The sequence below is a fragment of the Lycium ferocissimum genome, unplaced genomic scaffold (assembly GCF_029784015.1).
Source record: "Lycium ferocissimum isolate CSIRO_LF1 unplaced genomic scaffold, AGI_CSIRO_Lferr_CH_V1 ctg640, whole genome shotgun sequence".
Taxonomy (NCBI): Eukaryota; Viridiplantae; Streptophyta; class Magnoliopsida; order Solanales; family Solanaceae; genus Lycium; species Lycium ferocissimum.
Window position 1 is genome coordinate 190,220 of NW_026726343.1, and position 15,496 is coordinate 205,715.

General features: G+C 38.1%; 1 protein-coding gene and 1 pseudogene across 1 annotated transcript; both read right to left on the reverse strand.

Annotated features, from left to right (window-relative positions):
- Nucleotides 1–2,522: 2,522 nt before the first annotated feature.
- On the reverse strand, nt 2,523–14,689 carry LOC132045279 (IAA-alanine resistance protein 1). Its single transcript, XM_059435834.1, has 11 exons — nt 13,719–14,689; nt 8,723–8,806; nt 8,557–8,606; nt 8,104–8,155; nt 6,728–6,835; nt 5,831–6,114; nt 4,589–4,735; nt 4,390–4,497; nt 3,614–3,715; nt 3,485–3,529; nt 2,523–2,912 (listed from the first exon to the last, which is right to left on the reverse strand). The coding sequence occupies exons 1-11, from the start codon at nt 14,032–14,034 to the stop codon at nt 2,757–2,759; spliced, it is 1,452 nt and encodes a 483-aa protein (XP_059291817.1). The 5' UTR covers nt 14,035–14,689; the 3' UTR covers nt 2,523–2,756.
- Nucleotides 2,597–2,738, reverse strand: LOC132045310 (U6atac minor spliceosomal RNA; annotated as a pseudogene).
- Nucleotides 14,690–15,496: the final 807 nt, after the last annotated feature.

Here is a 15,496-nt window from a genome sequence, read left to right on the forward strand (position 1 = left end):
GTAAAAAAAAAAAAATTAAAAATCCAACTAGTATATTATAGTGCAACTCGCATAATGAGTGTTGTGAGGTAGGGTTGTTAAAAATTGAACCGTTACCGATAATCCAACTGCAAAAATTGCTTATAGGTATTGGGTTATCGGATTAGCAGTTGGGGAATGGATTAGAATTTTATAATTAACGGCTTATCGGTGCGGGGGCGGATTGCTTAATTTTTTTATGGGGTAAACCGTTAACCAAGAATTTATCATGTTTATATTTTTATCTAAACATATAAAATTTATATTTTATAAACCTAAAGCACAAGTCAAAGCTAAACCCCAAACCTAGTTCTTACTCTTTAGGAAATAGCCCAAATTTCCCTAAAGAGCAGCCACTACGAGAGTTTTGCAAAAGGCAAACAAATCAGAAATAATTACCTAGGATGCCTTTTCTTTTACATCTTTCTTCATTCGTCTATGTTCTGTTTTGGTACAACTTGCAACTTGCATAATGAATGTTGTGAAGGCAAAAGGGAAAGGCTAGCAAATCTGAATCTTTGAAAATGTGTGTTTAATTATACCTTAAGCAAAAGACAGTGGAGAAATTAACTAATTGTAATACATGTCTTAATAATCCTCTTTTTTCACCTGTCTATTTTACCCACCCACGAACTCCTATTGGCAGACAAATTACTGTGAATTCAACCGAATTCACTGCTTTTAACTTGAACCATGTTCATACGTGCAGGGGTGAATTTAAAACTTAATTTTAACGGATTCAACCTTTAAGATTTTAGTACTGAATTTATTGTACTTTTAATATTATAGGTTTAATATAATATTTGTTGAAATTAACGAGTTTTCACATGACCTATGCTCCGCAACGACTGAATAACATCGTTGAAGAACTACATCTGCCACTATGTACATGTTACTATGTAACTATGCCTCAGTCTCAAACAAGTTGGGTCGGCTATATGAATCTTCGTTGATCATATTTCTCCATTTAAATTCATCTCACACCAACGATATACAAAATAAACTTTGATTTTTTTTTTATAACCAAGAAATCCTCGAGTGTTAGTTGCACACGATTTGAAACTCAATGGATAATAGACCTGCTCCTTTATCCTTCTCCACTTAAATATCAGACTTTTATCCGCGAGTTTGAACTCGTAAACCAAGAAATCACAAGTTGCGCTCCTACAATTAAACCAAGAAAAGCATGCCTTACAAACATATTGTCACAAGAATTTTGGAGTCTTGCACAATTGCAAGAAAGTTCACATCAAACGACTTGGCCTCAGCCCAAAAGAAAACAGACAAGCACAAAAGCTTAGAAGAAGAAACAAATATGTCTTGATATAAGAAAAAAGCAAAAACTACTTTATTTGCAAAAGATTTGAAGTATTGCGTGCGTACTTTTTCATCATTAGTGTACTTTAACATGTTACGTTATACATGTACTATTTTTTCTAAGTTATCAATTAATCTTATTAAATGACATTAGCTACAATTACCTTTTAAGTGACCTGATTTTTTGGATATCTTTTTACAACCGATAATGCATAGAACTGACCTCTCGAAGTGATCTTCTATAACAACATTTCACTATAATAACCAACTTTTATTTCAAACCGATTTTTCATGTTATTTACCTATCTATAACAACATTTTTCATGTTATAACAACCCTTTATGTCGTCTCTAGAAGCTCTTTACTTGAGCCAGTCTTTGCCTAAATAGAAAGAAGTTTTGGTTTCCAGGATTCAAATGGGAGATTTTTTTTATATTCAAATTTAACCAATATGACGCTTATAATTTTTTGGTCATGTCTAGCATGTTCAGTAGGCTTAGCTACCACTCACTACTACTGGTTTAATTAAGTTACCATTTTCATTCTGTCTCCAGAGTTATCAAAAATTTTAATGATTGATTATATCAAACATGTTAAACTCCATCGATATACTAAATAAAAAATACTGACTAGAGACCATACATCTGCATAATTTGTTTGATTTATTTTTGGGAAGTGCACCATCACATGTATGGCTCATAAATTAAGTCATATATAACCATATGCTTATGTTTTATATTGTCAAGCGGCGAAGTACCTTTTGTCACCTTGTTCAATTGACTTGATGTGCCACCACATTTCATTACCATCAATCAGGCCATATGTAGAGGGTATGATTACGGTATAGGAATAGATATAGATTCATCTAAATCCAGTAGCTTTGGCTTGATAAGTACAAAAATTGATTTCAAGCCCCAAATGGTTCCAGTAGAATTTCGAACTCGAACTCATAAAGTTCAAATCCACCTCTGCCATCAATTACTATATTACCTTGTGGTATCAAGTGGAATAGTCGATATGTACACTAGTCGATTCGGTCAAAACATAGACGGGAATGGGTAGCTAGATTTCTTGTCATAAATGTTGCATGAAATCCAAAAAATGATACAACATTTTTCCCCTACCTTGTAGGTAATATAAATATTCAAGATGTTCAATACTAGTCTTAATAACTGTACCTAGCTAACGTTCACGAATTTAGACATCATATAGTATCCTCTTTCGCTGATTTATACAACCAAAATAACAAGCGAAAATGCTGAAAAAGAAGAAAACAAAATGTAAAAGATGAACTTCTCATGATGTGTATAGTCTGCCCGGATGTGTCGTAACAGGTAAACCCCGGAAGGCTTTTCTCATCCCTGTTAGGGTAAACGCCAACCCTCTCTCCTCTCTACAATAGCGATATGTAGTGTATATCGTCATTCAATAAGGGAGATGCAAAGAGCAACAGCCATCCCTGATACCAGCGAGATAAGTTGGACTAATGTATTCACCAACGTCGTCCTCCCACTATTATTCATTTCAGCCAACACTCCAGCAACCGAAATGTAGATGAAGCCGCCAGCAGTAAACCCCTGCAAGATTATAAGCCCGTTTGGATTAGCTGATTGTATACCTGATAAGTTTAAAAGTGTTGAAAGCATTTTAAGTGCTGAAAACTGAGTTCATAAATAAGTATGTGTTTGGATAAAAGTGTTGAAATTGAAAATAAGCAGTTGATGTGTTTGGCAAAAAAGTATTGATAAGCTGTTATTTTGTTAAAATGACTAAGATACTGTTAAAACTTTTCCAAGAATTATAAATTTAAAGTACCTTTGTATAGAAAAGGAGGGCCGACGGATATGGGGTGAAGAGGAAGTGCGGCAGTTTGTTTTGTGAAAGGTATTTTGTGAATTAAAAAAAAAAATTAAGGATAAAAGAAAACTTGGTCAAACTATAAGTGTTTATAAGCTGAAAAGCCGTAAGTTTGGGACTAACTTATGACTAATTTTGGCCTATAAACACTTGAGACTTATAAACCAAAAAGTGTTTATAAGCCAGTTTGACCAGCTTATAAGCTTAACCCCCTCTGTATTAGAAACAAGAGAGGCACTCTTCTATGAACTCAACAAAAGTATCTGACCGATAGCTTGAATAAGAATCTCACCTCAATCAATGACGAATGACTAGCATCTTGTCCCAATGTCAATGCCTAAATGGCATAACAAAATTTTGGTTCAATCAAATGCGATAAGAATAGCAAAATCTTGGCTCATGCCAACAGATTAATACTAACCAGTGCAGTTCCCGCTAGTGCCACTAGTGCAGATAAGAAGTTAAAGAAGAGGGCTTTGGAGACACTGAACCCAGACCTCACCAAGATTCCAAAGTCACCTATCTGCATAGCAAGCACATAATAAGTTTTTAGGGATCATTACATTCACATGAGAATGACCATAAAGTCACAGATTCAAAAAAGAAAAAGAATGTCATTCCCCAAGATACGGCAGATCACAGATGTGCGATACTCCCTCCGTCCCAATTTATGTGAAGGTGTTTGATTGGACATGGAGTTTAAGAATGAAAGGGAAACTTTTTAACCTTGTGGTTTAAAGGAAGTTATAGATATTTGTGTGGCTATAAATCATCTCATTAAGCATAAAATGAGAAGTTTAATGTCAAATTGTTACTAAATATAGAAAGGCCTCATTCTTTTTGGGACTGATTAAAAAGGAAAAAGTGTCACATAAATTGGGGCGGGAGGGAGTATGGGATATGAGATGAAGATAATTTATCTTGAGTGGCTTGCTAAGCTAAAATGACCAATTGAGCTAACAGATACTAGTTCTTACACGAGCTCAAAGATGCATACAGAAGTTTAGACATATCATAGACTGATAATCAGAAGTGACTACTGCAATCACATTTTACTTGATTGAACTTGCTGATTCAAAAAGAGAGAGCAACTTCTGGCAGTTAACATGCAGCCGCTTATATGGGCAATCAATTAAAAACATGCAACAGCATTAACATGTAAATGTAGAAATACTAGAAAGAAATATATAATAATACCTCTTGAGGAAGCTCATGAGCGAGAAGAAACAAAGTTCTTGACCACCCACCAACTGATCCATAAAGGAGGAACGCACTTCCCAGTGCCATCCCATCAGTAAAATTATGCTGTAACATAAACATAAATTCTCTCAATCTAAATGTTCATCAGCCAGATATGTCCATCATAAACAGAGATGAAGGCTTATGTAGCACATACGACACCATCAGAGAAGAGGTTGAGATAACCAAAGACAAGGCTTGACCGTGGTTTAGCCGGTTCCTCTCCAATTGATCCAGAATCGGTAGACCCATTTGGAGCATCTAAAGCAGTATTGTCTTCCGCAGCACCAGAGCCAGTTTTCCTCTGCCATAGCTAGCATATGAGATAATAGAAATAACAAATAACTTCGGACAAATAGATATTTCAATGACTGCATAACTTTTTAAAATCTTTTCAATGGCTGCAAAGACGAACTGTTAAAAGAGATTTTCAATCTGGGAACAGATACACTGCAGAATTATTATAATAGATAAAAGATACATTAAACCTAGGGTGTGTTTAGTATGGAGGAAAATATTTTCTAGAAAATGTTTTCCAATATTCCAATGTTTGATTGGTCGAGTGTTTTGGAAATCACTTTCTCTAGGAAAACAAGTTCCTTAAAATAAGGAATGACTTCCCTAGTGCGAGTGGGGAAAATAAATTCCATAAGTGGCATTCCAAGCTCATTATCCCCTCACCACCCTCCAATGCCCCCAACCCCCACCCCTTGACAGCCCCACCCCACCCCCATAGTGTTTTCTTGTATTAAATATAAACGCTCTTGATAATATGTTTTTGCTTGCTTACCGAACATTAGAAAATAAATAAGAATATCACTTATTTTCCTTGTACCAACACACCCTATTCTTACTCAATCTGATACCATATCAGAACAAGCAGCAAAAGTCAACTTGTATCTGATGTTAAGTAGTTCATTAGTTACAAAAGTAGGAATTGGTGGTTAGAGAATTTTACGATGCAAAGAATTTATTTTATGAAACTTCTAATGAGCGTGTGATAAATGAAATTTAGGCCAAGTTTAATATGACCAATTTAAGCTGCAAAATTTTTACAACATTTAAGGTATGCAACTAGCAAATAGCAATTGCCTATTAGTGGACAATTCTGTATGAAAAGATCGTAGTACAAGTCAAGTATGAAGTGTGGAAAGTAACAGTACAACAACAATTACACTGAAAAAGCTGTGTGGTTAGTGCCTCACAGCATGTTATGTTGAGGAAAGGGTCATAGGATACTCTAATTTCTGAATAAATATTCTTCGTTTCCAGTACTTGTTTGCTTTAGTATAACGTGAAAGTTCAGAAATGTAGATCATCCTAACAAGAAAATACACTTTACTGGATCTCAGCCTGGCAAAATATGGAGCAGCAAATTATGGGGCATGTCCTGATTTACCTTTCGGAGAATAGCTCCTTCACTTGATTTCTCCCCACTGGGAGAGTCAGCAGACACTCCATCCACTCCACTTCCTCCAGCTGTCTTTTCTGATAGGCTTCCGCTCTTCTCCTGAGACAGTTCCTGGAGATTGTCATTAGCATCAGTGTCATCCTTCAATTTTGTGATGTGTGTATGACGATGATGATGATGATGATGACCATGACTCCATTCATCGACTCCTCCAGAAAATTCTTCGACATACCTCACGAGCTTCTCAACAATAAGAAAGAGCACAATTCCAGCTGGCAAAACAAAAGTATCAGGAAACATTCAGCAGGGTGGCAACAGCAGAAGTACAGTCAATGACATTACCAGAAGTGAATCAAATCTCAGGCACTTAAAAGATGAATGTTTAGTACAAGTTAGAAAGCACAAAATAGGAGATATCTGAAGAAATCAAAATACAGTAGAAGGAAGTTAATCCAATTTGTGAAGATAAGAATTCACGCCCTCCCGTCAGAAAAGATAAAAGAGACCACCCCTCCAAAATGATGAAGACTTTTGAGTTTTTTTTTTTTTTTTTTTTTTTTGATAGGTTGACCTTTGAGTTATATTTTTGTCCTTGAGGTTTACGATTGGATGTTCATATCCTTTTACATTTGCCTTTATGTCATCCTTAGTCAGCACCATCAAGCTCACGCCGGAGAACATCTTGCAAATTAAAAGGCGAAATCATGATAATTTTAAATAAATAAGCATTTACTTCCTTTGGCTATTCGAAAGCAAAAAAATCTGACATTTCCTATTCTGCAACCATGGGAAGCCTCCCCAAAATGTTTCATGCAAAAATATACTTACAAATTTCACAAAATGAACACATAAAATTTAAAAGCAGAATCATGTACAAGAATTTACCCAAAATGGACAATCCAACGGAAAGATCCTCCAACGAATGGGCATGTGACTGACTGGAGTGATCATGAAGATGATCGTGGTCATCATGTGAGTGGGAGTGTCCACCACCTAAAAGAAGTAATCCTTTTTGGTAAAATTATTTAAAGCCACAAATAATTAAAGGCAACAATATTTGGGGGTGGGATATAGACGGCATATACGTCTGGTCTATCATGTTCCTTCCCTCAGATAAATAGCTATATTGTAACAGCATCTTAAAGAATGCTCATACCAACTTATTACTTTATTACTGCTCCATAATTTGTTTGCTATAGTTTGACTGGACATTGTTGAAACAAAGAAGACTTTTGGCACATCGAACAATATATTGAATTTGGAATAGCTTGACAGGACATGAGTTTAAGCAAGAAACCAAAGGCAGCCTTTTACAATATTTTTTTTTTTTGTATTCAGTGGGGTCCACAACAAGTCATGCCAATGGCAAAATAGGAATGTCAGAAATAACAGGTTTCTCAACATAGAAAAGTGGCAATCTTATTAGGACGGACAACATAGGAAATAGTGCAAACAAGTTGGGATATTTTTTTTTTCCAGAAAAAGATACTCATACCGACTTACAGTCTTAGCTCAGGAGAAAAATATTCCAGCTAAGTAACATGCATCAGCACAACACTGGGACACAGAGAAACAGGACACAGACAAGAGCACAACAAAGTTATTCAGTCTCTCCAAAATGAACTAGAGTACTAGACAAGTAAATTGAGAGTGGTGAAAGGTGGAAAAGGGAGTTACCCAGTAAGTTAGGCAAACCTGCCTTTGACGGTGTAAGCTAGAGAGTTTTAGTGGGCTGACGGCTTCAGGGTTAGACATCTAAGAAGCATGTCTGATGTAGAGACATCTCGCTTATGTCATTTTAACTGTTATTAATAGCCTGTTTGGCCAAGCTTTCAAAATCTGCTTACTTTGAAAAGTGATTTTTGTTAGAAGTACTTTTCAAAAAAGTACTTTTAGAGAATAGCAGTTTGTATTTGGCTAATCAATTTGAAAAGCACTTCTCCGAATATTAGAGCATTACTTTGTGCTTGGCCAATGTTTCAAAAGTGCTTTTGGGAAAAAGCTACTTTCTTTAGCTTCTGAAAACAGTTTCTGCTACTACTCAAAAGTACTTAATTTTTCTCCCTAAGCTTGGCCAAACACCTCAACTTTCTTAAAATAAGCACTTTTGGCTTCCCAAAAGCTTGACCAAATAGGCTATAAGCTAAGTAAAACTAAATTGTGATGGAGTAGAGCTAACTGTTTATGGTACTTAAAGGAAAGTGAACCAAAAAGCAATATGCAGTGATACTTCTTCGTTAACTTAAGACTAAGAATCATACCAAAAGCATGTGGCAACTGGTGAAGGAAAGCATCCCCCAGCATGGCTCCTGCCTGTGTAAATCATGAAGGTTGAAAAGAATGAGTAAACTTTTACCCTAGTAAATAATTTTAGAAACTGTAACTAGGGCATAAATATTATTATTCCTAATTTGCAAATATTAAAAGTCAGTATTGACAAATACTTGTTTCGCGAGTCTTTGCAAAATAATTGAACGAGAGTATATAAATTATAAAACATTAAAATACCGGTGTGATAGTGTATTCCAAGATAAATATTTGTATCACTCAAATATGTTCAACTTTCACAAACTTTTTCCTAGGTGAAGTTTATGTGCGAACACAATTTCACCTTCCACAAGCATTTTCTCAGCTTGAACACAAAGAAACAGAAGAATTTGAACAAACCACAGAAGATATTCAGGAAATTCTAACCACAAAGAGATCATTCTCACCCCAAATAACGCCAAGGAATCTACAACTGTTTTCGACGGCTTCCCTTTTACTGCAGGAGACAAAACATTGTGATTCCATTAGCAGAAAGAAATTTCAAAATGAAGATAAGCAATGAATCTTAGAGAAAAATGCAGAAATATAACTATAAGAATTTGAGCTACTTACTAAATATTAAAGGCAAAATAATCAGGCAGATAAGGGAAGCCAAGCTCACCAATAGGGAGCAACCCATTGCTTTGACCCATAGAGCTGTCAATGAACAAAGAGAAAAGCCCTCAGTCACAGTAAAGGCATTCAAGATCTATCAAAATGGGTCCCATACGTCGTGCGCCATTAAAAATGATCTCACATATACAACAACAACAACAACAACAACAACCCAGTGAAATCCCACATCGTGGGGTCTGGGGAGGGTAGAGTGTACGCAGACCTTACTCCTACCAAGGTAGGACGGCTGTTTCCGAAAGACCCTCGGCTCAATAAAAGCATAAAAAGAAGTAAGATAAAGTTAAGAGATTCGGAAAAGAGATTCAAAGCGATATGGAAGAAATAATGCAAGCATCACAGATAACACAGGATAATCACAACACGAAATAACGGATAATAGCGAGAAATCGGAGCGAGAGAACACGGGATAATCAAAGCATAGGAAATAACAGATAATAACAGAAATCGGAGCATAAAAATTTATATTGCAATAATGCGACTACTAATAAGAACGGATAACGAGACTATCTACTAGCCTTCTACCTTAATTTGGGTCCTCCAAACCCTCCTATCTAAGGTCATGTCCTCGGTAAGCTGTAGTTGCGCCATGTCGTGTCTAATTACCTCTCCCCAATACTTCTTCCCTACCCCTACCCTCGTCCGAAACCATCCATGGCCAACCTCTCACACCTCCGCGCCTTTGGGGCATCCGTGTCTCTCTCTTCACATGCCCAAACCATCTCAATCTCGCTTCTCGCATCTTGTCTTCCACCGAGGCCACCCCCACCTTATCCCGAATATCCTCATTCCTAATCCCTGTCACTCCCGGCGTGGCCACACATCCATCTCAACATTCTCATCTCGGCAACTTTCATCTTTTCGAACGCGAGAGATCTTAACCGGCCAACACTCCGCCCCCATACAAAGATAGTCGGCCTAACCACTACTTTGTAGAACTTGCCCTTAAGTTTTGGTGGCACCTTCTGTCACATAGCACTCGGCAAGCCTCCATTTCATCCACCCCCGCCCAACGATGTGTGACATCATCGTCAATCTCCCCGCCGCCTTGCACAATAGACCCAAGGTACTTGAAACTACTTTTCTTCCGGATGGCACCGGGTACCAAGCCTTACTTCCAAGTCGACCTCCCGAGGGCTTCATCGAACTTACACTCCAAGTACTCGTCTCGTCCTACTCAATCTTTTAAACCCTTTAGACTCCGCAGTATGTCTCCAACACTCCAGCCTATCGTTAACTCCGCTACGAGTCTCGTCAATCGTGACTACGTCGTCCGCGAAAAGCATACACCATGGCACCTCACCTTGAATTTGCCGTGTCAATCCATCCATCACCAAGGAAAATAAAAACGGACTAAGAGCCGATCCCACGCAACCCCATCACAACCGGAAAGCTACCGAGTCTCCTCCTACTTGTCCTCACCCTCGTTTTGGGCTCTCTCATACATGTCCTCGATCACCCTAACGTACGCCACAGTACACTGCTTATTCCTCCGTGCATTTCTGTGGATCCGTCTGAACTTTGTCATAAGCCTTTTCTGGTCGAGAACACCACGTGTAAGTCCCTCTTCCTCTCCCTATATCGCTCCACCATCCTTCTCATAAGATGGACGGCTTCGTAGTCGAACGTCCCGGCACGAATCCGAACCGTTTTCGAAATGACACACCTCTCCTCACCCTCATCTCCACCACCCTCTCCCACACTTTCATAGTATGGCTTAGCGACTTGATACCTCAGTTGCCGCAACTCGGATATCTCCCTTATTTCTTGATAGAGGATCATTACACTCGCCCTCCATTCTTCGGGCATCGATGCCGTTTTAAAGATGACATTAAACACACTGGCCGCCCACTCCAAACCCGTCCCCGCCCGCGCTCTTCGTAATTCCCCCGAACCTCGTCAGTCCTGGTCGCTCTTCCCCGCGCATCCTACGAATGCCCCCTTAACCTCGTCAACCTTAATACTCCTGCAATAGCCAAAATCGCGACTCCTTCCTGTATGTTCTAAATCACCCAACACAATGTCCTGTCCCCTTCTTTCATTCAAGAAGTTTGGAGAAGTACGCACCGCCATCTCCGTCTAACGAGTCTCCTCTAACAATACTTTGCCATGCTCGTCCTTGACGCATTTTACTTGATCCACATCACGTGCCTTTCTCTCCTCGCTAGCCCGAACAATTTCTTCGGTCCCCTCCTTTCTCTCTAGTTCAAGATACATACGTTCAAAAGCCGCCGTTTTGCCGTCGAAACCGCCAACTTCGCCTTTTCCTCGCCATCTTATAAAGTTCGTATTCGTCCACTTCTCCACCTCATCCTTGTTTTCTATCAACTTCTTCGCATACGCCACCTTCTTTGCTCTCCACCTTCCTCGAACTTCTCCATTCCACCACCGGTCCCCGACACCACGACTACCTTCCCATCGAGACCCCCAACACTTCCCCTTGCTACCACCCTAATGCAACTAGCCGTCTTATCCCACATACCGCTGCCGCATCCCCACTACTATCCCGTGCCCCCATATCCTTCAATTTCTCTCCCATCTCCAGGGCACTAATAGTGGTCAAACTCCCCCCATCCGATCCTAGGTCGGTCCTCCACGACCCTCTTCTTCCTCGTCATCTTGATCGCTAAATCCATCACAAGAACGCTTTTATGTCCGGTTGTAAGATATTCGCTCGGTATGACCACAATCCTTGGTACGTACCTTTATCATCCTTCCCAGGAGTAAAAAGTCTATTGAGTCTTAGCCACCGAACTACGAAAGGTTACCAAGTGTTCCTCCTTTTTGAGAAACTCGAATTGGCTATCACCAACCCAAAAGCTCTTGCAAAATCCAAAAGCGAGACTCCTCCTCCATTCCCGTCCCCGGGCCAAAGCCTCCACGCACATCATCATAACCTCCCGAAATAGGTCCGACGTGTCCATTGAAATCACCTCCCACGAATAGCTTCTCGCAGGCGGGTATGCCTCCCACTAATTCGTCCAAATCCTCCCAAAGCGCCTCTTCTCCTCGTTGCACCCTAAGCCGGCGCGCGCATATACACTAATAATGTTCAAAGCGAGTCCTTCAACGACCACCTTAATCGACATCATCCTATCGGCCGACTCTCCTAACCTCTACCACCTCGATCTCTCAATTCACTATCTACTAAAATGCCACCCCATTTCTATACTTCGACTGCCCAGAGCGCGCACTTATACCCGTCTACCTCTTGGCTTTGGGACTTACCCGTTTGGTCTCTTGGATACAAGCTATATTAATCTTCCTCTTCTTAAGAATCTTAACTAGCTCTATGGACTTCCCCGTTAACGTTCCAATGTTCCAAGATCCTACTCTCAACCTAGACGCTCCTTTCACCCACTTACCCCTCCTAAATCTCACATATATATCTTGAAAATTATTGCAAGTTAGGTGTTAGATGGGCATTTTTACAATTTTGTATATGTTAAGGCAAGTCCAAAATGCCTATCATCCAATCAAACATGCAATTATAACAAAATATTTTGCATCCTGATAAAAAAAACAAGCACGTTTAGATGACAGTAACTATCTACGAATCTCACAAGTCCAACAATACGCACAAAAACAAGAGAATGGCAAAATGAATTCTTGAAGTTTGCATTCTGAGTTGACTTCAAAATAATGTGATACTTCATATCCACCTTTCGATTAAAGCTGCTTGGAAGACATATATCATGTGATGATCAAATTTTCATAAACCAGCAAATTTTCAAGCTATGGCAGTGCTCAGCCCTATGGAAAAACCATGAATAATCTTTACAGTGTGCATTATATTCAGTGTGGTCAAAGGCGCGCTTAAGCCCTGAAGCGAGGCTCAAAACATGTTGAGCGCTTCGCCTCGCTTTATGTGCGCTTTAGTGTCATCATCAAGGCTCTAAGACACATTTTTCCTTGCCAATGAACCTCTCTTGAAGAGGTGACACTAGATAATTGATATTTCACTTTATCGTAATATTTTTACAATTATCGTAATGTTTTTTACAATTTCTTTGTCCATATATTCGTTACTGATGCTTATTATTATTGGTCTTGGACTAAACATATATATGTATTTGTAATTTTGCACCATTGCGCCTTTTTTCATTAAAGCCCACGCTTTATTTGTGTCTTTGCACTTAAAGCCCACGCTGACCTTAGAGGTTTTTCCTGCTTTTTGCTTTTGATAAACTGATTATATTCTAGACATGATTCATTTTCATCGCCTTTTTTGCCACTGAAATTATAGCTAAAAAAACATGCTCGCACCCGCTTGTCCTACCATGCCAAGAGAAAAACCTTATCATATACATTCAAGACCTCTCCCGCTTCAAATTGTGGTTGATAATAGCCTTTACAGGATCTGATTTTGGGAAAACAACATCCTTTCGCAACATACTTATAAAGATATTTGCTTTCAATATTAAATAAGAGAAAAAGGTGGTCTTTAACCCCTTTACAAAAAGAAATTAAGCAATACCAAGCAAAATTGAATAATGCTAAAATCCAAGAACAACTACCTCAGTCCTAATTTCAGTACTATGAATCCTCATTATTCATTTCACTCCATCCAAACCCTCACATTCCAAAATTTAATAGTTCGCGGTATGCTAAAGTCCAAGCACAAATCAAAATGACATAGATAAGCAAAAAAAATATGAATTATCCACATTTTTTCATCATACATCTCAATCTCAATTACAATGAGCTAACACTTTCAAAAGGAATACTCCCTCCGTCCCAATTTAAGTGTCTTATTTCCATTTTGGTATGTCCCAAAAAGAGTGTCTCTTTCTATATTTAGTATGTTTTCCAATTCCACAAGTTTAAAACCACAAGATTTAAAGGACTACAAATATCTTTAATTTAAGACCACAAGATTCAAAAGTCTCCCTTCGTTTCTTAAACTCCTTATCCAATCAAACTAAGAGGGGCTTACCAAGACCAGTAAGATCCTTTGCTCCATTGGGTGTGTGATGATGATGATGATGTCCATCCATGTCATCATGGGACCCAAATCCATACAATTTCAGATCCTCCTCTTCTGCCAATTCCTCTAGAAGCTTCCTCTCCTTAACATCACTCACCCCATGATGATGATGCCCATGCCCCTCATGGACATGACCATGACCATGGTTACACTGATGATGTGAATCTTCTAGAACCTTTGCTTCTACATTAGAACCAAAAATCACTACCCCTAAAGTAGTAGCGATAATCAAGAAAAAACAGATCTTTTTCACTAAAGTTGACATTTTTACAATTTGGGTAAGACCAAAATTCTGAAAAAACCCTATGTTTATGTGGGATTGAAAAGTTAAGGGCGTGTTTGGGAAAAGGGTATTAGGAAAAATCAAGAATTGCTTGTTTTTCAAGTGCCTTCTATAGTGATTACACAAATCTGTTTCACAGTTGACATTTTGGCAATCTTGGTAAGACCAATAACCTGGAGAAAACCCTATATTTATGCGAGATTGAAAGTTAAGGGCGTGTTTGGGAAAAGGGTATTAGGAAAATCAAGAATTGCTTGTTTTTCAACCGCCTTCTTTGGTGATTACACAAATTTTCACTAAAGTTGACATTTTGACAATCTGGGTAAGACCAAAATCCTAAATATATGGAGGATGATGATAAGGACGTGTTTGGGAAAATCAAGAATTGCGGTTTTTGCAAGTGCCTTCTATGGTGATTACACAAACAGCACAGAAGAAAAGTATTATTATTCCTATTATTATGCCAAAAGTTACAACATCCATAGTGTAAATGATTCAAATTTGGGGTTGAATTTGTAATAAGAGAGTTTGAAGTGTGTAAGAATTATGGAGTTTGGTCCTTTGAGAATTGCAGAAAGGTGTTACTGAATTTAAGGATAACATAGTGAGTGTTCATAGTACTATGATTGTTGTTTTTTTTTCTGTTTTTTTTTTTTCGTATGATGTCATTGATGTGAATTGGGTGCTTAGTGTCAATTCACTAATCATTTTCAAAGCATGTGGTAGTTAGAGTGTAAAGTACTCTACTTGGAAGGAAAAAAGTGTAGAGTAATTTGCATTTTTTCTATCAAGAAAGTAAGAAAAATTTAATAGGTCGTTTGGTTGTTGGTGAAGTTATACGCGTGGTTTAGTTACGCAGGGTTTATTAATTTATGTATTAGTTATTTCATTTTTTGCTCGAAATAAATAATACGTAGATCCTCGATCTTTTGTTGACACTATTATAAGGAAAAGATCTCGGTTTCTTGGAAGATACTTGATCAATGATTAAGGGGTGCTTCTTATCGTATCTGTGGTGCGCTCTATCACCAAAATCAAGAAAAAACACTAAAGACTAAATATATGGAGGATGATAATAGGGTCGTGTTTGAGAAAATCAATAATCGCGGTTTTTTGCAAGTGCCTTCGATGATGATTGCACAAACAACGCAAAAGGAAAGAATTTATTATTCGTATTATGATGCCGAAAGTATTACATTTATAGTACAAATTGTAAGACGGCAAGATATCTTATTTCTTCGAGAAAGTTTGGACCTTTGAGAATTGCAGAAAGGTACTACTGAATTTAAGGAATTTTAGGATAACATAGTGAGTGTATTACTGAATTTAAGGATAACTTAGTGAGTGTTCATAGTACTATTTTTTTGTCTTTTATATGATGACATCGATGAGAAGTTCGGTGCTTAGTGTCAAAATATCATTAGAGTTTGGGTAGTTAATGGAA